Here is a 23,721-nt window from a genome sequence, read left to right as displayed (position 1 = left end):
TTCAGCTAACACTGGAAAACAAATTTCTCTTAAAAACAATTGCATTTTACCATTGCAATAGCGTAGATTTTTTTTTAAAAAGCTATATACTTTGGAGATGAAATGACCAAAATTACTTTCTGAAGCTACGTTAACAGGTTGTAAATGTTAAATAAAAATCTTATGAAATGACTCAGGAGATAAGATCATAAAGATTTCTTCCTGAAGCGATTTGACAACCTCTAAGGGCCAAATAAAGATTTGTGAAATTCCCGAATATGGTCTAATGGTAAAAGGCTTAGCATGATCACCATGATTCTCGACTTCCACTCCAGCTAATCAGCTACGTGAACTTGGTTTATTAATCTTCATGGTCTCCAGTTTGCTTATTCATTCATTTGGGAGAGTCACATTTCAGGCCTAATTCTGTGTAGTGAAGTGCTTAAAATGCTGTACTTGATAAATGTCCCAACTCAACTAGAGATAGTTGCCATTTCCTGTTTCATCACCTGCATGGACACCACCACTCTGTTTGCCCAGGTTTGTTGTTTAAAAGTCCTCATTGTCATAGCTAAAGAATGGACTAACTTGGTCTGAGTAACTGATTGCAGACCCCAGTCCCGATGCACACACATCCCAGGTCTCTGCTCTGTCTGTCCTGGAGGGAACTGACTCTTGAGGAAAAGCCAAAGTGGTTCTGATGGGCCTGCCATCTCCTAGAATTTTCAAAGGAAGTGACCCTGTTGGAGAGGCTGCCCTGGTGACTGCACCTGGAAGGTCCAAGGCTTCCAGATAGACAGACATTGGGGTGTTTTCAGAAGTGTAGTTACAGCCTGAAAGGTTTTTAGCTTCCCGCACACTGTCACAGTATTTCAGAGCAGGGGGTTGGTAGGCCTGGTAGGACACTTTGGTGGTGGTGGTGATCACGGTCTGTAGGGCTGGAGCACCTGGGGGGGGAGTCGTGAGGTACCTGCAGGGAAGCTCTGGGTTATAACAAGGGTGAGTGGCCTGGAACTGTCCAGGGTCAGTCCTCTCCCCAAGGCCAGGTTTTCCAAGAGCTGGTTTCCAGCCATGTTGTTTACAGGCGAGATCACAGCTTCTCTCGAAGCTGCAGTATGAGTTGACGTTATATTGTAGTGCATTCAGACGAACCCAGTCTGTGTCATTAGGGTTACTGCTGGCATCTTTATAAAGGGTGGGATATGGGTTCAAATTTGTATAACCAGGACCTGCCAATTCATAGGTGCAAGGTGGCCTAGGCAAACAGATTCTTGAGTTTGGATATTTCTGAAAGGGTGGCATTATGTCTCCTTGAAAGGTGGCTAGGTCACAGGTAGCCTTGCAAGCATCAGAATTTAGGAAAGCAAAGCAAGGCTGCGCTGGAATAGGGAAGCCAGTGTCAGTTATTATATCCAACTCTTCTGGATTTTCTGGGGGAGGTATGTTGTTGAAATGTCCACTGTTGTCTTGATCCTCTCCTGCCTAAAAAATAATATCAATTTTTATTTGTAAATAAAACACAAATTGCATGGACAACCTCACCTGTTAACAGTAGCCAACCAACCAAATAAAAATAAACTTCCAATTGGTGGGTTCTGTGTTGTGAGTACTCTGCTGCTCAGGTATATGATTTGGTACGTGGTCCAGGGGTTGCATAGCTTGAGCTTGCTCAGGCATGATACCTCACTGCTGAAGGAGGTGGGTCCTCAGTAACCAGGTGGGGTGGGTTGAGTGGCAGATGGTCTTGTTCCCCACACCTCTCCCCCCGACCCCCTACCATACTGTGTTCATAATAGCTGACACTCAGGAGCTTGACACAGATTTAGGTTCAAATCCTGTTGTGTCCCTCATTAATCGAAAAAGTACTTAACCTCTCTGAGCCTCAGAGTCCTAATTTTTAAAGTGGGGCTCAATAATAGTAACTTAAGTCTTTTGTGACTATTTCATATGTGAAACTCTTAGCCCCTATGTGCCTGGCACATAGGAAGTGTTCAAACAATGTCTCTCTTATCCTCAGACTAACACTCTGCCTGCTTGGCATGCTTTGATTGACAAGACAGATTGGATCAAGTTGCCCAAATAAATGTTATCTGTTCCATGTAAATAACATAAAGGATCCTCTTAAGGATACATGTTAATTCATTGTTGGTATGCACATATGTCTTTATTACCATTGGATAATTGCCCTTGAATCACAATGTCAATCCACCTTCTCACTATATCATTGACTGTGGAGATAGTTTGCTTTTTTTGAAGAAGATGATGATGAAGTTAGAAACGCTATCTAAAATGTTGATTCAATGACATTTTGTTAGAGATATAATGTTCACACATAATCAAACCTTTCTATTTAATGTATGGCATTAATATTTCACATAATTACCAGTGTTTTTTGTGATTAAAATAAACACAGACCACAGTGTAATGTCAGCTCCCCATTACCTCTGGTTCTAGAATTCTCTTTTTCTGGGGTTGGTACAAAGAGGCCATTTGCCTCTTGTTGGAACTTCTTCTAGCTTCCGTCTCTGATTTACTCTCTGGTCTTGGGTGATCATGAACTCCCTTGGCCTGCATTAGAAAGGAAACGAATCATAGATCGTTCCTCTGAAGGAAGCTAGCAATGTTGGTCAAAAATCATGTCTTCTCCAAATCCAACACACTAATTTGAAAAGATACATGCATCCTTATGTTCACTGCAGCATTGTTTATAACAGTCAAGAAATGGAAGCACCCTTAATGTCCATCAATAGACGAGTGGATAAAGAAGGTGTTGTACATACCGGGGGTGCCAAAAAAATGTATACACATTTTAAAAGATGTTATCTATATATTCCTTTTTGAAGTTGAATTGAATTACATAGCAATGTGTAGTATGATGTTTGCTCAAAAGATGGCATTAATCAAATGAATGCTAGTGTCATTCATTGTATTACAGTTTTAATGCAGTTTTTTCTTTTCTTATAATGCATATACATTTTTATGGCAACCTTTGTATATACAATAGAATATTACTTGGCCATAAAAAAGAATGAAATCTTACCACTTGCGGCAACATGGATGGACCTAGAGAGTATCATGCTAAGTGAAATAAGTCAGATAGAGAAAGACAAATATATGATTTCACTTACATGTGGAATCTAAAAAAACCCAAAATAAACAAACAGACAAAATGGAGACATAGATACAGAGAACAAATTGATGGTTGCCAGACGGGAGGGGTTTGGGTGGTTGGGTGAAGAAGGTGAAGGGATTAAGAAGTGCAAATTGGTAGTTACAAAATAAACACAAGAATGTAAGGCGCAGCATAGAGAATATAGTCGATAATATTTGTAGTAATTATGTATGGTGCCAGGTGGGTAACTAGACTTTTTGGGATGATCACTATAAGTTATGTAAATGTCTAATCACTATCCTGTATACCTAAAAGTAATATAATATTGCATGTCAACTATAATCGAAAAAAAATAAAAATGAAAAACAAATGATGTCTTCCTCAAGATCCCAAGTTGTCATTTTCAAACTGCAGGGAAAAAATTCTTGAACTAAGAAAACAGCATCAATAATAGACATCTTAAAAGGTTATATAACAGTCCTTTCACTATATTAAATCAACTATAACTATAACGCGTGGTTCACTAACTGATGCCCTTACAGAGCACACAGTAGGTGGTCTAATGCCTTGGAGCCTGGTAAGGCCCTGGGAGCCCCGCACCTATTCCTGGCCACCAGAACTGCACTTGGTTCGCTCCAGAGTTCAAAATACATCACAAACGGTGGGTCCCCCTCCCTCCAACAACAGGCCTACCTGAAAAAATATGGCATTGCCATCAAGCCGCCAGAAGTTGGTTACAGGGTATCCGCTGTGCCCTCGACAGGGAATCAATTCCAAAGCGGAATGACAGTTGGGGCATGCTTTCTCTGCAAAGCCAGAGGGGAGAAGCTTTAATAACAGCCTTGGCCCCACGCCCTTTTGAAGGAAGAAAGGGGACATTAGTTGAGAGGCAGGAACTCAGGACTGCAGGGCCACCCCCACCCAGGCCGGTAGCCTCACTCTGCTGCTTCAGCCGAGCCTTGTCGCAGATGGCAGGCCGCAGCTGCAGGCGGGAGCCGTCAGGCAGGGCGCAGGCCCGCGCACACACCACCACGCCCAGGCACGACTTCTTGAGGATGTGGCCGTTGTGGTTGTTGGTGTTGCGCATGGCCCAGCCACTCAGGTGGCGCTGCGCCTTCTTCTCGTCGCTGCGATAGATGAAGCGCACGTAGCCATCCGGCCACTCGCAGAAGCAGTCGAAGTGGGCTGGCTCCTGGGCAGGTAAACAAAAGGATGGGCAGTCAAGTTTATTCAGCCCAAACCCGACATATCGCACTTTTAATTTTTCCAAGCACTTTACAATAAAAATTGGTTCCTTTTAGCTTCAGACATGTTGTAAAACTCAGAAACCATGACATCACAAAATGCTACTTATGCTGTCTGTGATGCCTTTCTGACAATTGGCTAATTGATGTTTATATAGTGCTTATCTTCTTAATGCTGTACCTGTATCAATTCATCTATACTTCGTAAGACACACAGACAATAGGTAATATCATTATCCCCGTTGTATTGAAGAAGAAATGGAGGCCAGAAAGGTTAATTGACTTACCCAAGGTCACACAGCTAGTAAGACCTAACTCCAGGATTTGAGCCCTAGCAATTTGATTCCAGAGCCTGTTCTCCTTACTACAATGTTACACAATTTCTTGTGTGTTTAAATGTTGAAAACATTTTCAAATTAAGTATCAAAGTGCCAGGGCAAAAAGTGATTGGAATGCTCTCTCTCTGACATTCAAATGAGCCTGTACTTCAATCCAGCACTTTTTCTTCAAAGCTCTTGGCTTTATCTTGAACCTGTCAGTCACACCCAGAGCATCATCAGAAAGGCAAGAACAGCTTTCCTTACTCCTCCCCACTTAACTCTCCAAGTTTACAAAGACATTGTGATGAAGGGCATAACCGTAAGGTAAACCCTGCTGAGCACTGAACCTCTGTCCCCAGAGCAACATGGATAGTTATTCTCTACAAAGACCCAATGACTGCAATAGTAAGTTACGTCTAAAATACTGAGCACTGCTTTACTATTTCAGGTTTGGTGGTCTTTGTCCATGTTGTACATTATTTACACTACAATGTCGTTCTTATATATAAGTTTATTATAAAATTGTCCTTTAATTAGCACTTACTATTTACCAGGTATTCTTTAGGGAAGAGGTTGGTAAACTATGGATTGTGGGCCAAATCCAGCCTGCCACTTGTTTTAGTATGGCCCACAAGCTAAGAATAATTTTTATATTTTTTAATGGTTGGGAAAAAAATAGTTATATTTTGTCACATAAAAATTATAGGAAATTCAAATTTCAGTATCTGTAAATGAAGTTGTATTGGAATATGGCCATGTCCATCCGTCTTTGTATTGTCTATGGCTATTTTCACACTACAATGCAAAACTGAGTATTTGGGACAGAGACAGCCTGGCTCATCAAGCCACATTACGCAGTATGTACAACCCTCACAGCAACCTTGCATGGGCATCATTACTCTTATTTAATAGATAAGGAGGTAGAAGTTAGAGAGAGAACTTTTTACAGTGGCATAGCTGGGATTTATACACAAGATCTGTGGCAGCCAGATCCTACTGGCTTTACCGGTATGACAGAGGCTCAGAAGAGTATTATCACAGTAATAAGACATTTGCACCTTCTCTCCCTTCTGTCCCCCAGGAAAACTACATCCAACATTTGCAAAGCAAAAGTATTCTCAATTGGATAATTCAGACTTGCATACATCATGAGTATTGTACATTCTGACAGTAATAGGTAAATGGGCAATTTTGCTTCCAAAACCACAGGGATATTGTTGAAATCATTATTATTACTAATAGGCATTATCTTTTCTTGGAAATATTAGAATTGACATAAATTAATAGATTGACTTAAAGTCAGTCAGAAAGGAAATATAAATTCATACTAAATGCTAATATCCTCGTTGTTAAAGTGAACATTTCAATTTAAGGACCTTAGTAACAAATTGACAATTTTCCAGAAGAGAGTATTACTTTAGCACTGCCTGTAAGGGTACAGACTAGGCCCCTAGGTCTCATGCCAGCTACCAAAGTAGTGACACTGAAAATGAAGCCACAGAGACTGTATTTTAAAATCAAAAGAAGAGTGGAAGACTCCAGGGTTGGGTTTCATTTGTCCTAATGTGTTGGCACATGTGAGTGCGCACCCCCCCCACACCCCCTACACACCCACACCACACACACACACACACAAACCCCCCCCACCCCCCCGCACCCCCCCACACCCCCCCACACACCCCACACACACACCCCCACACACACACACACCACACACACACCCACACACACACCCCATACACCCCCCACACACACACCCACACACACACACCACACACACACACCCCATACACACACAGACAAGCAAGCACACACTGAACAAGACAGTAGACTAGATTGTTAACTAGTTCCACTACTTGATGACAGGTGAGTGGCCTGAGATTAAGGCAAATTCGGGAGCAACCTCAAGGCCACACAGCTAGTTTAGCTCTTCCTCCCTCAGTTAGCCAAAGCAAGGCTAGAAGCCAAAGTTTCTCCAGTTATCCTTTTATCGTTCAATGTGCCTGTCTCTTTTGAGATGCTGCGCACGTTCCTTGCTTAAGAGTCAGTCTCCAAAAGGAAAAATAATCCACACTTACGTAGGAAGTCTAGAAAAATGCTTGAGAGAGAAGCCATCTTTCTATTAGTTAGATGTGTCTCTTTTCTAAAATGCAAGATTCAATTTTTTCCCCCCATGAAGATTTATGTGGACCGAAGTCAGTGAGAAAGAGATGTCCTTGCTGTAGGGAGGTCCAGTTTCACAAAATGCTACAGTGTGACTAAAGTAGACAGACTTTAAAACAAATATGCACATCCAAAAGAAAGCTCTGATCTCTGAGAGGCTGCACACCCTTGCTAATGAATGGCTATCCATCTGAACTCCCATATGACACATAGATGCTGAATAACGGCCAAGTCTCTTATTCCTGTGCCACAACATTGCTGCAAGTCTATCTTTGCAAACGCTCAGGAGGCCACTCTGACTCTCCCTCCACATACACACATTTTTAAGTCACTCCTCAGTGTTTGCCCCAAACCAGTGTGATCAAGCCTAACTGTCCAGTTCATTCCCTGGACTTGTCTCCAAACCACTTTGTTCCATTAAAACAAAACGAAAGAAAATAAATTCACCTAAGGTGATTTCCTTGTCATTGGAAAGTTCAGAAGTTACTTCCAAAATCCAGATTCCGGAGGCTCCCTGGGAACCTACGCCTGGTTAGCATGTCTATGGAGCTGTCTATGAGCTGTGCTTCAGCCAGGAAGCCTACCTAGGGTGTCTGAATTGCCCAAGTGGTGCTATTTGTTTCAGATTCCGGTCACCACAATTTACAGGCGTATCTCACAGTTTTACTGCGGGAGAAGCAGTGCACCTACATTTGATGAGATTCTCCTCTACCTTTCACATGGATTTCAAAGAATGGATAAGGAGAGAATCACCTGATTTCTACCTTCGTTCAAGGAAAGTTAGGGACGAGGAGTCCTGTTCCCGCCAGAAAACTGGGAATGTGGAGCCTGCTACTTTTGGTATGTTTTTAGACAAACGCAAGGAAAGAGCTGAGGGAAGACATATCTCTAACCCCAATTGTCCGTGTGTGTGTGTGTGTGTGTGTGTTGGTGGGCTGGGATGAGGTCTGTCTACAGTCTCTGCAAGGACGTGTATGCCATCCCTCCTTCTTTGGATGAACAATGCCACATTATCCAAAGACGCCTCACGCACCTGAGGCATCTGTGGATCGTTGATGTCCCAACTGAGCTTCATCCCGTAGGAGCGCGCACAGTCCGCCGTGTGCCCCGCTTCCGCCGGCATCTGCCCACCTTGCTAGTGGTCTCCTGCAAAGACCCTGAAAGATAGAGGAAGAAAACAAACCTAGAGGTGTGCAAGGTGATTTTTTTTCTCTCTCTCTTTAGAAAGATAGGAGAGAGAGAGAGAGAGAGAGAGAGAGAGAGAGAGAGAGAGAGAGAGAGAGAGAGAGAGAGAGAGAGAGAGAGAGAGAGAGAGAGATTTGGAAATGCAGAGGCGGCGGAAGCGGGTTAAGGACCGGGGCAGAGCCGTGTTCTCGGTCGCGGTGCTGAAGGTCTGCCCTCCGTGAGCAGCATCAGCGCCAGACCGCTGCCTGCAAGTTTATAAAGACACACCTGACCCTGCTCCGCCTTTCCTCTCTCTCTGTCCAGCTCCCACGCTCCAGGCAGCAGTAAGGCGGGTCGCCCCCTCTAGGACAGAACTAGGAACAGAGCGGGAGGATGACCTGAGCCCTTGGGGTAGCAAAACACTGAGACTAGATGTTAAGAGGCGTGGGTGGGGATGTGGAGGTTGGAATGTCTCATTTAAGTTGCACTTCATTTTTTTTCTAACCTCGCCCCTCCTCTGGGGTTTTGGATTGGGCTTCGTTGGAAGCATACGAGACACTTGCTTTTGAGCGAAGTCCCCTGAGAGCCAATACTCAATTCCCAGGCAGCGCGGAAACGGTCGGCCCTGAAGTCTGAGGACCCACGCCCACCGGGTGGGGGCAGGCCCTCTTTGGGCCTCTACTACGGGCTTTTGCGGTAGCTGTCGTGAGTGTCCGGGAGTCTGTGCTCTTTTGTTTATTTGTTTTGGGGTGAAGGGTGATGTTCGAGGGAGTGCTCGCGGGCGTGCACCCAAGGTCCCGGGGGCCGCGGAGGGACCCCGCCTAGTGGGAAGAGAGTCCTGGAAAGTGAACCTGCAGAAGGTGGGGGAAGATAAGCTAAGAGGTAGGTGGAGGAGGCGGGAGGAGGTGAGCTCTGCGGCCCGGGACGCAGGAGCAACCGCAGAACACGTAGCGCTCTCTCTCGCCTCGTCTCCCTCTGAGCCTCAGTTTCCTTATTTGCTTGAACGAAGGATTGGGGCTCGGTAGGTTCTCAGTCGCCATCCACCTGACACGACCCTTTAAAAAATCGGCTGTATTGGTATTGTGGAAATACCACGACAAAATCGTATTTACCCTCATTCCATCTGGGGAGGCTTTCTAAAGACTGCAGGAGCTAGGTGAGGGGCCACAGGACTCGGTGGGCTCCCCAAGGGCCGAGACCAAGCCTTCTTCACCTGTTTATCCACCTTACTAGAATGATTCCAGGACTTAGAGCGGCTAATAAAAAATTCGATTGAAGTGACTTAAGTCGCTGATTGCCACGCTGAGCGGCGAGAGAAGATGGGTTTCCGGAATTTATTCCCGGTTTTTTGTTTTGCAGGAGGCACGCTTGGGTTCCCAGCTCTAGTCAGGGAGGAGCTGCTCCCGCAAGGCCGATCGCTGTTGGAGGCGCATTCTCTGAACCTACGTACTTCCAAACCCCGAGACTGGGGCGCCCTAGACCTTGGCGTCGCCCAGCGCGCGGGGGTCGCACGGACAGATGCCGCGCGGACCCGGCGGGGAGGGCGCCTAGGCCAGCACCTCTTGCAGGATTAATTTTTTCCTTTGGCGACAGGCGGAAAAAGCTGATGAGATGTAAACCCACAACCTGTGCTGAACAACGGTCCACGCCCCGGGTACTCTTACCTCCCTTACCTGACTGGTCAAGGGCACAGTCAGGCTTGTCAGAAAAGTTGCCGGATGGGGGGAGGTTGAGGAGCTGGGTGGAAAAGGTGAAAGGATTAAGAAGTACAAACTGGTAGTTATAAAACAGACACTGGGAATATAAAGTACAGCATAGGGGACATAGTCAATAATGTAATACCTATGTACGGTGCCAGGTGGGGGCTTACGGGCGATCACTTTGTAAATTATATACAAGTCTAACTACTATGCTGTACACCTGAAACTAATATAAAATAATATTGAATGTCAACTGTAATTGAAAAATAAAAATTAATGTAAAAAAGTCCATCTAATAATGAAGTGCTCTTCAGAGCCGCCAGCCATTCATTGGCAGCAGGTCAGCGGAGAACTCCCATGAGGGGATATAGCAGCTTTGGGCAGTTGCACAGATTTTCTTCTTTCTCTAGTTTCATTCTGGGATTCTCCTCCCAAGCAGAAGCGAAATGTCCAAGCAGAAGAAAGTGACATGTTCAGCACCCTCTGCCTCATAGTTCTCATCTCCTGAAAGGTCGTGTCGGTCAGGGTTTCCGATTAAAATTATTCTCGTAGTCACCACGAAGGTCTGGGAGTAAAAGAATGACTGTCCAGTCTTCACACACTAGTTTCATCTACAGATTTTCATCGTATTAACTGACTGCGGTAGGTTCCTGGAACTTCAGTCATTCAGTAGCTTTTTATTAATATATGGGTTGTTTTGTCTTTCAAACGTTTAAATAATTGACACGTCATGTTTTTTTTAACAAATCGATATGTCGTTAATTGTGATAGTTTAACATAATATGTACATCAAAATGTTTTTCATATGTCGTTGGTTGTGATAATTTAACAATGTATACATTAAAAGCTTTTTTGTGTGTGTGTGTGTGTTTAAAGGAGGGCGCAGCTCACAGCCGGGATCGAACTGGCAACCTTGGTGTTACCAGCACCACACTCTAATCAACTGAGCTAACCTGCCACCCCTAAAATGTTTTAAATATAACTTTAAAAATAATTTAAAATCACCTCTGAGAATGCATAGAAATTAATTTCTGGTCTTCTTGTAAACACTGTTAGAATATTTCTTGTCTATAATTTTGGGATGTTCCTAGGGAGTCCTTATCCTTCAAAAACACAAATAAATGCAATTTATAATGTTAAAACCAAATAAATTAGTCATATACTTTTCTCTAAATGGATTATGGTGTCCAAAGAAATGTAATAGAGTCTGCATTATATTTAGTTTGAGAAGAATTTATATATGTATTCCAAATTGCCCTAAAAATTTGCTGGACAAAACATGTTAGTTAAAGAAACGAATCAAAGTGAAAATATAACAAAATAAAAATAAATGGTGGTGTTGTCTATTATATTATCTTTAATTTCTCCTGAAAATTTGAATGCATTAACAACCATATAGCTTGGAAGGATATATTTTCCCCAAACGTCTGAAAATAATGGATTATAAAGTTTTACAATTTAATATTAATAATTTAACATATTATTATATTATATATTTTTATTGTATTATTATGGTCCCTAAAAGAAAATGCATTTAAACTGTATTTAGGTTATTATTACTGTCCTTCAATTCTTTCCTGCAATAATATTTGCACTGATTCAGAACTCTGTATTCACAGCTGGCTTTTCCTTGATTACTATTTTGATATCGTAAAAGCCCATTAATTCAAAAGTAAGGAAGAAGGCTTTGAATTTGCTAGGTTGGGATTAAAATAGGTAAATTAACGTAAGTATATTTACATATTTGCCAGAAAACGGATATGATGAGTTTTTAAAATACGTATCATTTCGAATTGGCTGGAACTGTGTGCACAGTCCTGGGTTGACTAGCTGAGATTTATTATGTTTTGCTTGGATGCAAACAAATGTCTTCTGTAAACGCAAAGGGGAGGCCTATCGTTGTAGAATTTTGCACACAAATAATGTTTAAATGACTTAGTTCACATTCTTTGAGTAATCTTTCTCTTAAGGTGTGTGTGCGCGCGCGCCCAGATGGCCTGACCAGGACTGCTAGTTACTTGTGAGCGCATCTTGCGTGTCAAATTCCGGAATCTAGTATTCAGGGGCGGGTTCATCAATTAGACTTCCTGTCTAACATTGGAATCCAAGAACCGTGGTTTTTCCCCGCGCTCGGGACAGCGCCTCTAAGGCGGAATCTCGGGAAGCTGAGCCGGGCGCAGTTGCGTGGCGCGTCCAGCGCTTGGGTGCGCGGCGCCTGGCCCGCAGCCTCGGGATGCAGGCGGTAAGTGACTTTGGGAGGACCCGGGCACTCATTTAGCCCGGACCTCCTCTGCACGGTTCAAGGGGGGCGCGAGGGCGCGCGGTCCATCCAGCTCTGGGCGCAGAGCTTCTAGTGTTTGCCTAGAGGCCCGTCGCGGGCTGCCATCCTCGGTTGCCGGGGGACGATCCCTTCGCGGGTCCTTTGAGCGTTCCCACTTTCTTAGGTTTGCTTGGAGTTTACTGTGAGCTTTCAGTGACACTACGAGGCAGGGGAGAAACCTCTGGTCCCATGCTTATAAAGCTCTCGGGGAAGGAGAAACTGAAGAGTTTAATGTTTGGAAGGCAATAAGATGGTTCTTTTCAAGTTGCTTCGGATGTTTATTTACCCAGCCCGTTTCCCCCTTGCTGCGTACTTAGTGCAGTGACGTTCACCCACCGGGGCGCCAGATTTGTGGTTCCAAGCGCTGGGATTTCAGTTAGCCCTCCCAGTCAAATGATAATTATTAAAACGCTGTAACCCCCGGTGGGGCATGGATTGACGCCGCCAGTCCTATTTTTAAGCATCGCTTTAATTGAATACACTGCTGGTGGAAAAAAAAAAAAGTGGGTCTGGGTTTTTGAATTCACCCTATTTTTCATATTTATTAATAATGACTATAACATTGTAAAATATGCTAGCGTTTAAGGATTTTGGCCAACTGCATGTAGAAGTAGTACTGTTATCCCAAGCTAGATTTATAAGAATTTTATACAGCATAGAGAATATAGTCAATAATACTGTAATAGTTATGTATGGTGTCAGGTGGGTGCTATAGGGGGTCACTTCGTAGGTTATTTAAACATCTAACCACTATGCTGTACACCTGAAACTAATATAATGAATGTCAACTGTAATTGAAAAATAAAAAAAATGAAAAATAAAACCTTCTTTAGAAGAAATTAAAATTTTATTGTGTATTATACTTTTTAATTACTTTAATTAAATTAATTGTTGGGATGAAATGAGCAGATGAGAAGCTGTTATTTAACATAGCATAATGTGTTGTGAAAACCAGGATGGTAGACCCAGGGATAACTTCTCGAAGAAAATGTGTTGTTCTGTAAATTCTTTTGTGGTGGTTGATATTTGATCCTTGAAGTTTCAGTATAAGTCCCAGAGTCATTTAAAATTAATGTTAAGTCAGACATCTATAGTTTAAACTCATGACTGGGCCTCAAATACACCTTTAAAAACTATTTTACAAGCTCTTATTCTAAAAGCTTCATTAATTCAAAGCTTGTTTATTTTATAGTTGTCATTATAGTTTAAATTTACCTATTTTGTGTGGTTGTTTATTACAGTGATGTTTGCTTCTTGTGATAGTTTGTATTTGTCATAGAAAGTGCTAGAGAAATTTGGATAACCTTTTTTTTTTTTAAAGTAGTAGCTTAGACTTATAACCAAGGGCATGAGCAAACAAAGGTTTTTGTTTAGGAGAAATATGAAGCTTCATTTCTTGTTTTATTTTTAAAACTTGAAATGCATTTCTTTAAAATAAAAATTGTTTTAAAAAAACCACATCTTTTTATTGTACACAGGAAGAGGAAGGCCCTTTGCAGTCTGTTACGGAAGATGATGGAAGTGGAATGGCCCAGGATGCTTTCTATGTAAAGAAGTTAATTTTAATTTTGTAGTGTGTGCCCTTTCTAGTTATGTGTTCCCTGGGCTATCAGCTCAACAATTGTTCCTCCAGCTGTTCAAGCCTGAGGCAGAGAAATCTTCTTTGCTTCCTCTCCTTCCCTGATCTCCCACATCTAATTTATCACCATGTCTTGTCAACTTTACCTTTTCCTATCCTACCAGTATCCTAGTCTAAGCTATTTTGTGTCCGGCGGGCGCTATTCTAGATGTAGGTAGGCAGTACTGAACAAAATGGACACAATTTGTGCCTTAGCGGATCTACAGTCTGGCAGTGGGCCTAAGAGGCAGGTTACCAACCAAAGGAAAGTAGTAGGAAGAAAAGGAACAGGTTATTGGGATGGAGAATAGTTGAAGGTGGAGGGAGGCAGTTGGCTTGCTTTAGATAAAGTCCTGGAAGACTTACCTGAAAAGGTGATACTGAAGCTGAGAACTGAGGAGTGACAGGGAGCCAGGTGGAAAGTGGTGGGGAGAAGCAGTCTAGGCATCTGACAGCCAGTGCAGAGGCCCTGAGGCAGGAAGAGTGGGGCCTATTCTAGGGGCCTATTCTAGGACTTATTAGCAGGGAAGCCAGGCAGAGGAAGCTGACAGATCAAATCATGCAGAGCCCTGCAAGACCACGGCAAAGGGTTTGGATTGACTCTGAGTGCAGAGAAACCAGGCAGAGTTTCAAGTAGAAAGAAGGTCGAGCTTCTGAGTTAGAGAATCTCAGCTGGGTGATCGCATGCAAGTTCTTAACCTTTCTCAGCCTTGCTATTATTAGCCCCAGATAAAGATTCTGACCTGTCAAGAGTGTTGGTGAGGATTAAATGAGAACATCTGCAGAACACTTAACACACTTGGCACTGAATGGTTCCCTATGTGGTAATTTAAAAAAGAAAATATTCTTTTAAATGTTTAATTTCAAATGCTGTCTCCCCATTTAAATCAGTACTAAGAAAAAAGTGGAATTTGGGGCTGTGTACCAATGCCTCATTATTAAAATAATATTGTATATTGTAATTTAGCCTGTAGGATTGGATTGGATTTTTAAACATAAAAAAATCTTGTCTCTATAGTACAGATATTTAAGTGACTGTGTTATTCAAGTATATTTAGAAGTATGTCTTGGCTAATGTTCAGGCAGAAAAGATCAGTTTCATTCATTATGGCAATTGGCATATTTATCAGCATTATTTGTAGTTATTAGCGTTGGATTCATTTTCTTCTTTTATGACCATTCATGTCACTGAATGAGTGACAATCGATTTAAATTTTTTAGTGTTTAGAATTTCTAACATTACTGAGGATAAAAGCTCTTTACCCACGGATACCTGTAATTGAAGTGCAGTTTCCCTAAGTCAGTGGTTCTCAAACTTTAGCATGGGTGCGAATCACCTGGAGGGTCCCACCTCCAGAATTCCTGATTCCTAACAAGTCCCAGGTGATACCCATGCTGCTGGTCCAGGAACCACATTTTGCAAGCTACAGGCATAGCTTGTTTTAGTGTGCTTCGTTTTATTGTACTTCGCAGGTGTTGCATTTTTTTTTTTACAAACTGAAGGCAAGACCTCCACCAGCAAAAAGATTACGACTCGCTTTATTGCAATGCTCGCTTTATTGCGGTGGTCTGAAAATGAACCCATAATATCTCCAAGGTGTGCCTGTACTGTCGGAAGCCAACAAGCTCAGTCACTGCCTACATGATTATTTACTGTTCAAGATATACCTCTATTTTATATTTATTTGCTATTATTTCCCCCACTGAATTATTGATAATGATAGTTAGAAATGTTACTGTGACATAATTGTTTTTTTGGGAGAAAAGAGTAATTTGCAAACTATTAACTTTCCAGCTTCAAGCACTTATTATTGATGCATTCCACAATAAAGGATTTCAGACAATAAAAGAATATTTTCAACAGAAAGTGAGCCATGTTCCTCAAAAATATAATCGTCTCGTATTATACCATCTCAACAAATCAATAAATAAGGCAAGTGGTTTTGTTTTGTTTTCTGACTAGAATACCAATGTGTAATTATACTTTGTAAGGCTTTCTTATTGGGATAGAATTGACATATAGCACTCTGTAAGTTTAAGTTGTACAGTATAGTTATTTGACATATATAATGAAATGATTGCCACAGTAAATTTAGTTAATATCCATCATTTCATAGAGATACAAAATAAAAGAAAAAATTTAAATACATATATTTTTCTTGTGATGAGAACTCTTAGGATTTACTTTCTTAACAACTTTCATTGTAAGGCTTTTGACTTAGTGTGGTCTCATACCTAGGAACTGGATAGAAATGAATTTCAGTATGTTTCATTGTTGCTGAAATGTATTCAGCAATTCTTCATTGATGGCCTCAAAGAAGATGAGCCTTTGCTAATTCAGCAGGGACTGATCCCAAAGATAAGTGTCACGTTTTAATTTTGTATGGCTTTGGGTAACTTAAGGAACTAGAGTGGATTCAGTTATCTAGTTAAGTTTGGTATTTCTGTTCCTTTGAAATCAAATTTGAAAAGGAATTGGTAACAATGCTTATTGCCCATATCTAATCAAAAATTGAGTTTAACATATGTTTCCTGATATATATGCTGGACAGGGCACTTTGGGAGTGTACAGGCATGAGTCAGACACACCCTCTTTCTCCCCTTGACAAGCCAATGCAAAAACATGATCAGATGTTTTTATTAGTGAATTTGACTTAGGAATATGGGATAGTAGGGAGTAAACTATTTCCCCAAAAAAGGCTCTATAAGTAGTTTAATAGACATTAGTTACAAGATTGGACCTGGATAGGTTACCAAATACTTCCCCTTGCCATAGCCCACTTTTCCAACTTTCTAAAACTTGAGTTAAATCAGAAAAAACAAATCATAAAAACATTTTTTGCATATTCTAAGTCACCCCAATTATGAAACTCTATTTTTTAATTAACCAGAAGTTAACATTGTGGGTGCCTTTGTAATGGTATCTGGAAGCAAAGCAGTGTTTGCCAAATCTCTTGCTGCAGTTCCCTTTTTATGATGAGATTTTGCAGCCCTGAGAAGATTTATTTATTTATGGAAATTTCATAACCATAATTTAGACATGTTTGAAAGCATGTACTGTTATTTCACGTAAGTTTTAGTCAAGATGAATAGATTGATGTTATCAATGTGGATAGGATACTAGATTCTATACTTTTTATAAAATTAAAGTTTATTGGGGTGACAACTGTTAATAAAGTTACATAGTTTTCAGGTGTACAGTTCTGTAATACATCATCTGTAAATCACATCGTGTGTTCACCACCCAGAGTCAGTTCTCTTTCCGTCACCATATATTTGATCCATTTTACCCTCATCTACCACCCCCCACCCCCCTTACCCTCTGGTAACCACTAAGCTATTGTCTGTGTCTATGAGTTTTTGTTTCTTCATTTCTTTTCTTGTTCCTTTGTTGTTTTCAGTTTTATATACCACATATCAATCATTTGGTTCTCTACTGTCTGATTTATTTCTGTCTGATTTATTTCACTTAGCATCATAATCTCAAGATCCATCCATGTTGTTGCAAATGACATTTCATCTTTTTTTATGGCAGAATAGTATTCAATTTTGTGTGTGTGTGTGTATCATCATGATATATATATATCATCTTTATCTAATCATCTATCAAGGACACTTTGGTTGTTTCCATGTCTTGGCCACAGTAAATAAAGCTGCAATGAACATTGAAGTAGATATGTCTTTATGGATAAATGTTTTCAGATTTTTTGGGTAGATACCCAGGAGAGGGATTGCTGGGTCATATAATTCTGTTCTTAATTTTTTTGAGGAACCTCCACACTGCCTTTCATAGCAGCTGCACCAGTCTGCATTCCCACCAACAGTGTATGAGGGTTCCTTTTTCTCCACAGCCTCTCCAACACTCGTTACTATTTGTCTTGTTGATGATAGGCATTCTAACAGGTGTGAGGTGATATCTCATTGTGGTTTTTATTTGTATTTCTCTGATGATTAGTGATGTTGAGCATTTTTTCATATGTCTGTTAGCCATCTGTATGTCCTCTTTGGAGAAATGTCTCCAGGTCCTCTGCCCATTTTTTAAATTGGATTGTTTGTTTTTTTGTTGTTGAGTTGTATGAATTCCTTATACATTTTGGATATTAGTCCCTTATCAGAGGCGTTGTTTGCAAAAATCTTTTCCCATTCGGTTGGTTGCCTTTTTATTTTGTCGATGGTTTCTTTTGCTGTGCAGAAGCTTTTTAGTTTGACATAGTCCCATTCATTTATTTTAGCTTTTACTTCCCTTGCCTTTGGAGTCAAATTCATAAAATGCTCTTTGAACACAAGGTCCATAAGTTTAGTACCTATGTTTTCTTCTATGAAGTTTATTGTTTCAGGTCTTATGTTTATGTCTTTGATCCATTTTCAGTTAATTTTGGTACATGGTAACAGACAGCAGTCTAGTTTTGTTTTTTTGCACGTGGCTTTCCAATTCTCCCAGCACCATTTATTGAAGAGGTTGTCTTTTCTCTATTGTATGTTTTTGGCTTCTTTGTCAAAAATTATCTGTCCATATTTATATGGGTTTATTTCTGGGGTCTCAGTTCTATTCCATTGGTCTGTGTGTCTGTTTTCTGCCAATACCAGACTGTTTTGATTATTGTTGCCCTGTAGTACAAGCTGAAGTCAGGGCATGTGATACACCAGCATTGTTCTTAGATTCTATACTTCTAAAGACAATTTTGTTTGCAGGCCAACAAAAACTGTGCCGGGATATTATTCTCCATAGAATAAGAATTTCCTACAGAAAGGAATTGTGGGGACAGAGCCCCAGAAAGTAGTTTACAGGCTCTCGGCCTCACGTGGAAGAGTGCTGGCTCGGGTAGTAGATGGCCGTCGGCTGTGGCTGATTGGCCGTCAGCTGTAGCCAGTTAGCCAATTAGCCGCTAATATAACTGCTGCGGCTACGGGGGAGAGAGAAGGGAGAAGGAGAAGAGAGAGAAGAATGGGGGCTAGCAAGAAGATGGCGGCTGGGCTGGCAAGTGTGGATGGCGGTTTGCGGACACTGTGGATCCAGCCTCCAGTGAGAGTATAGTGCCGCCAGAGAGAATATAGTGGTATGACTCCCCTACCTATGGCTCTGTGGGTGTTCCTTTTTGGCCTCACCATATCCTGCGTTATGTGGGGAGTGGGAGCAGAGACCCCGCAGGCCTCCCCGCACGACAGGAATATATTTAGTCCTGTATTAAAATCCAGGAGGATTAAGCAACGGGTCCTGTACCATATACATAATGAGTAGTAGCTATTGTATTTGTAAACAAATATTTCGTCTGGCTTCTGGTAATGACACAGCTATGGTGCAGGTGTATCTGTTAGACCATTTGTGATCATGGCATATAAATAAGATCAGGAGTGTTTTCTAGTACCAAGTTTTGATTAAATATAGCATTTCCTTCACTTCTCTGTATCTGTACTCAACCAATATATTTTGGTGGGCTGGGAGGGAGAGAGGATTTGGGGGATTAAATGGAATGGCGACAAAAATGTATTTAAAACCACAGAATTTTGAGTATGAATAGAGGGAGAAATTGTCACCTTAGCAGTGAGTTCTACTATATAGAGGGACATTTCTTCCCTTGGATTGTCAGAGAAAAGTTTGCTTCAGGAAGTGGATGATTCAATCTAATGCAAATATTTGTCTGATTTGAGATAAAGGAAACATTACTTGCAACATAGTAGTGGCTTTCAACCTTCTGTACATTTGAATCACCTGGAGAGCTTTAATAAGCACTGCCTGGGTCCCATCAGCAGAGATTCTGATTTACTGGGTGTGCGATGGGTCCCGGGCATCAGAGTGTGTCAGAGCTCCCTAGGTTTTCCTAACATGCAGCCAAAGGTGAGAGCTGATAGGCTTGTTCATGGTCTTCAGCTGGGGTACCTTGGGTTCTTGGCTCCAAATTGGACAGTTTCCAAGGCTGCGCTCCTGTTAAGCATTGTTTGTCACGAACTCATGTTACTAACTTCATATTTAAATGATGATTTAACTGTGCGTGCAGGATTTTTTCTTTCTTTTTTTAAGAGTGACCAGTCTGAGCAAAACTGGTCCAAAGATGGCCTTTGCTTTATTGAATAAATATGTTGTAGGAGGGTTGATAGAAGTTTATTTTAAATCATACCAATCCTAGCAACTTAATATGAACTTGGATATATGTTCCTATAGCAAAGGAGAATCTCCAATTAGCTGGCAGCTTTTGGCCAAAGAAAGGTAGCCAGACTTAGGCAGATTTATTGTACTACTTCTACTTCTGGAGCACATTCCAAATTCTGCATCTCCTTTGAGATCATGTCTTCTATAGCTTCCCAGAGGACAGGAACTTCTGTTTGGGGAAGCTCATTTCTCTCTTAACCCTTCCTCACTAGCCCTTTAATATGGCTTCCGGGTATTGCTTCTAGCTAAGTCTCCTATTCTTGCTAATTGCAACTTTGTAGCAGTATGATTCTATCCTGGAGGGTTCTAGATGGGGGCCTCAGAGACAGGTCTCAATGAAATGTGATGAAATGGAAAAAGGTCTTTAAAATTATTTTGCTCTAGTGAAAGAATTACCTTGTGAAATTGTATCAAATAGGAAGTAGTTATGCAGTCATGGGGGTTCCATCAGTGTTTCTTCTCTTGTGTACATGGCTTCCTGGTTTGAAAGAACAGTAGGATTTCTGATCATGGACAATCTAGCGTCAGACACATCCTTGATTAATGCCACAGAAGACTTCTTTGACACAGCACTGGTAAGGATGGGGGCAGATGCTTCACTGAGCAGGTACCATTGATGACTTGCAGGAATCTTTGAGTTATTTCTAAAACTTATGTTTTTCTAAGATGTGGATTTTACTAAAAGACTGCCATACTTTTTAATTAGAATTTTATATGAAATAGAAACAAACATTAATATATATAACCAATGTTACAGAAAAATAAGGTGATTTATTTTCATACTTACCAATATATTATTCACCTGACTGAGGGTGGTATGTTGATTTTAATAAAGTAATTGAAGGTCAAATAGGAATTCTCTAAATTTTTTTTTGCTGTATTTAAAGGAAACTCCTGCCTGTTAGAGAAATATCAGCATTAATGTATTAACATTATAGTTTGTAATGCTTTTAAAAAATAATACGAGCTTTACTTTTTCTATCTTTTTATTAGATTATTTCTAGGAAGAGTAGTAAAGGTAAGTGTATTATTTACTACTAATTGGCTATTTACTTTTCATTAATAGAATATTCTGGTGTAGAGAAAATATTTGTCTAAATGATATGTAAAGTAAAGTGGGTTTAATTATTATATTTGGACTTATTGACCATCTTATGGTAGTCATATTGTGATGCTGAAATGAATTTTGTTGTAAAGTATGTTTTGGTTTGCCTGGGGTGCATCTTAATTTCACGGCTCCTGTCATCATTGGCTACTTTGCTCCATTCAGGTATGGAGTGCCACTTTTGTCATTCTAACCAGCAGTTTAGCTCTTATTGATTTAACTTGGTGCTTATTCAGATGGCCTTCTCTGTCTTTCAAGGGTGGAAAAGGCAAATTTTTAGACTATTTGGAAGCTAGATAGATGATTCTGTTCAATTTATTCAAGTTCAAGGTAATTTGACATCTTGAATTGTGATACCATGGATTCAAAGACACACTTAAAATACTTGAGCATTTCAGTCATTGAGGCCATCTTACAATGTACATGCCCTCTTCGTATTGTCCATCTCCTTATTTTTCTTTTGAAAAGCTGCTACTAACTTGTCTCTGCATTCTACAGTGGATGGTATCTCATAATTGAGGAAATTCAATTCTAGAAGCTTAGGTACACACTATACTTAGTTGATTTTGAAAAGGGTCCCCCTAAAATAAGTCAGTGAATCCAAATACTCTTAAGTCAATTTTTTAATGAACTTCATGTGATAGTTACTGTCTCTAAAATCAATTGATAAAGTACAAAAAACCACTTCAAATTATGTAACAATTAAAAATAAACTTGTCTTTTATTAATGACAACAGCATATATATCACTGCATATTTGAAAAACAAAAAAAACGTATGAGAGAGATCTATTCAGTCTGCATTTGGTGCTTGGTCCATGTACAGATCCCTATCCTTACAATAACTCCACGTGGAGGAAGCACTGCTCTGTGAAAACACTGCAAATGAAAAAAACACACGGGAAAACCTGACATTTGCAGAGAGGTCAGCATTTGGCGTGGGTGTTGTTAAGCCTGGGCTCTATAGAGTTGATGTTTAATCTCTTTCTCTGAAGCACAAAGATGTTTTTACTGACTGACCTTCCCACCTCCTTCTGCCATTGATAGAATTAGTTCTTCCTTTTTGTTCCAAGATTATGTCATCTTACTGTATGTGTTCCATTTTTATGATTTCTTTGTTTTGTGCTTTCTGTATGTATGTATACACACACACACACACACACACACACACACACACACACACACACACAATTTGCTCCTCTCTAGTGATTTGAATGGCTGGTGTCTGTGTTTTAGTACACTGGTAGTAACTCTTATACCAACATCAAAATTATAGCACCCTATTTCTTCTTTATAGTATGTAACAAGGAATTCAGCATGTTTTTATTCCATCTTCCACCCAGATTTATTTAATTTAAGCTGGGGTTTTAGGCTCATATGTAGCTTTGTAAATAGTATTTGCTGTTTGCCTTGTGTTGCAATCTTATTTACAGTAATTATTTAGGGGTCACTACCAACCTGTTTATACCATGATGTCCTCAGTTTTGAGTTCTTTTTTCTGTTTTATCTCCATCTGCTATATTTTGAAGAGTATTATTAGCGTGTGTGGGTTGGATATGGTCAGAGTTTTTTGCTATTTAAGAATATCTTTGTGGCTTTTATACAGTATCACTCTTGCTTTGCAGGTTCTCCCCCTCAAAACTCCGTTTCATTGTCTTCTATCAAATGTTGGGAGCATGTGCACACCTGTGTACATATACATTAGGTGGTTCTTGATGAATTATTTTGAAATCAAATCCTACTTTAGCTTGGGAAATTTTATTTTCTGATAATTTTATCAGTTAGAGCAGGGTTTTCAACTCTGACACTTGGGGCCAGATAATTCTTTGTTTTGGGGTGCTCTCCTGGCCTTTATCCACTCATTGCCAATAGCAGCCTCTCCCACTTCCCCAGTTGTGACAAGCAAGCAATGTGTCCAGAAATTGCTGGGTGCTCCTTAGGGAAAGGAGGGCAAAAATCACCTCTAGTTGCAAACCACTGAGTTCAAGTGTTTTCAGTATATGAAAAAGAATAGCTAGTTCAAATAGGGTTGAATGATAAAGGTGACTTATTGACCTAGGAATTAAAAAGTCTGGAGACAGGTGGTTCAGGAGCAGTTTGGTTGTGGCTATGCTCCATTCTCTGCAGTTCTTTCAGTGCTGCCTTGCTCAGAGGCATTGGTCTCCCTTGATGGTTGTAAAATGGCAGCCAGCAATCAGAGCTTTGTGTTTTCTGGTTCACATGTAGGGGGGAGAAACATTCACCTTCTTCAACCATCAAAAGAAAAGCCCTGGCTTTGCTCTGATTGGACGCCCACACTCTTAATGAACCAATCACTATGAAAAGATGAATGGGATGTCCCAGCATAGCTTATGCCAATTAGGATCCATCCCTGAAGCAAGTCAATCCCACCCAAAAGCATGACTGCTACATATCAGAGGAGGGGGAAGGGTGAAAGGAAGGCACCAAAAAGTCCAGTACGGTTACTCTTCCTATTCTAGTCCCTTTGTAAGATTATCTGTTATTCATCTATTGCATCTTTTTTGTCTTCATATACATTTTTTTTCTCACTTTTTTCTGTATATTTTGAGAATGGTTCTTAAGTTTTTCTTGGAAGCCATCGTTTTAATTCTGCTTTCATTGCTTTCAGTACAAACTTCAATTCTGCTATCATGTCTTTGCTTCCTTGAAACCTATGAGTGGTGGTGATTTGCCTCAGCTTTTCTATCCTTATTTCTCTCTCTATTTTGTATTTCAGAGAACTATTTTTGTTTAGGTTTTTTTTTTTAATCAATTGTCTGCCTGCTAGGTTTAGCCAATGGAAGGAAATTGGAAGGAGAGAGCGAAGGAGGCATTTCCCCCCCTCCCTTC

The 23,721-nt window shown here is 40.6% G+C and overlaps 2 protein-coding genes across 2 annotated transcripts in view; one reads left to right on the top strand and one right to left on the bottom strand.

The window, feature by feature from the left end:
• Positions 1-528: 528 nt before the first annotated feature.
• Positions 529-7,941, bottom strand: GCM2 (GCM transcription factor 2). The gene is made up of 5 exons (XM_019752334.3): positions 7,852-7,941; positions 4,031-4,283; positions 3,785-3,897; positions 2,422-2,547; positions 529-1,461 (listed from the first exon to the last, which is right to left on the bottom strand). Exons 1-5 carry the CDS (start codon positions 7,939-7,941, stop codon positions 529-531), a joined length of 1,515 nt encoding a protein of 504 aa, XP_019607893.3.
• A 3,851-nt stretch (positions 7,942-11,792) lies between these two features.
• The window catches only part of SYCP2L (synaptonemal complex protein 2 like), a 74,823-nt gene continuing 62,894 nt past the window's right edge, over positions 11,793-23,721 (top strand). Inside the window, exons 1-6 of the mRNA XM_074337065.2 lie at positions 11,793-11,924; positions 13,481-13,549; positions 15,416-15,553; positions 15,860-15,979; positions 20,239-20,343; positions 20,762-20,786. Of these exons, the coding sequence (XP_074193166.2) occupies positions 11,916-11,924; positions 13,481-13,549; positions 15,416-15,553; positions 15,860-15,979; positions 20,239-20,343; positions 20,762-20,786 (466 nt within the window). The 5' untranslated portion in view covers positions 11,793-11,915. The remainder of the gene's footprint in view (positions 11,925-13,480; positions 13,550-15,415; positions 15,554-15,859; positions 15,980-20,238; positions 20,344-20,761; positions 20,787-23,721) is intronic.

This window comes from Rhinolophus sinicus, chromosome 14 (assembly GCF_057876585.1).
Source record: "Rhinolophus sinicus isolate RSI-liver-muscle chromosome 14, RSI-T2T, whole genome shotgun sequence".
Lineage (NCBI taxonomy): Eukaryota > Metazoa > Chordata > Mammalia > Chiroptera > Rhinolophidae > Rhinolophus > Rhinolophus sinicus.
The sequence above is the reverse complement of the archived record's forward strand: the minus strand, read 5'-3'. Positions and strand labels throughout refer to the sequence as shown.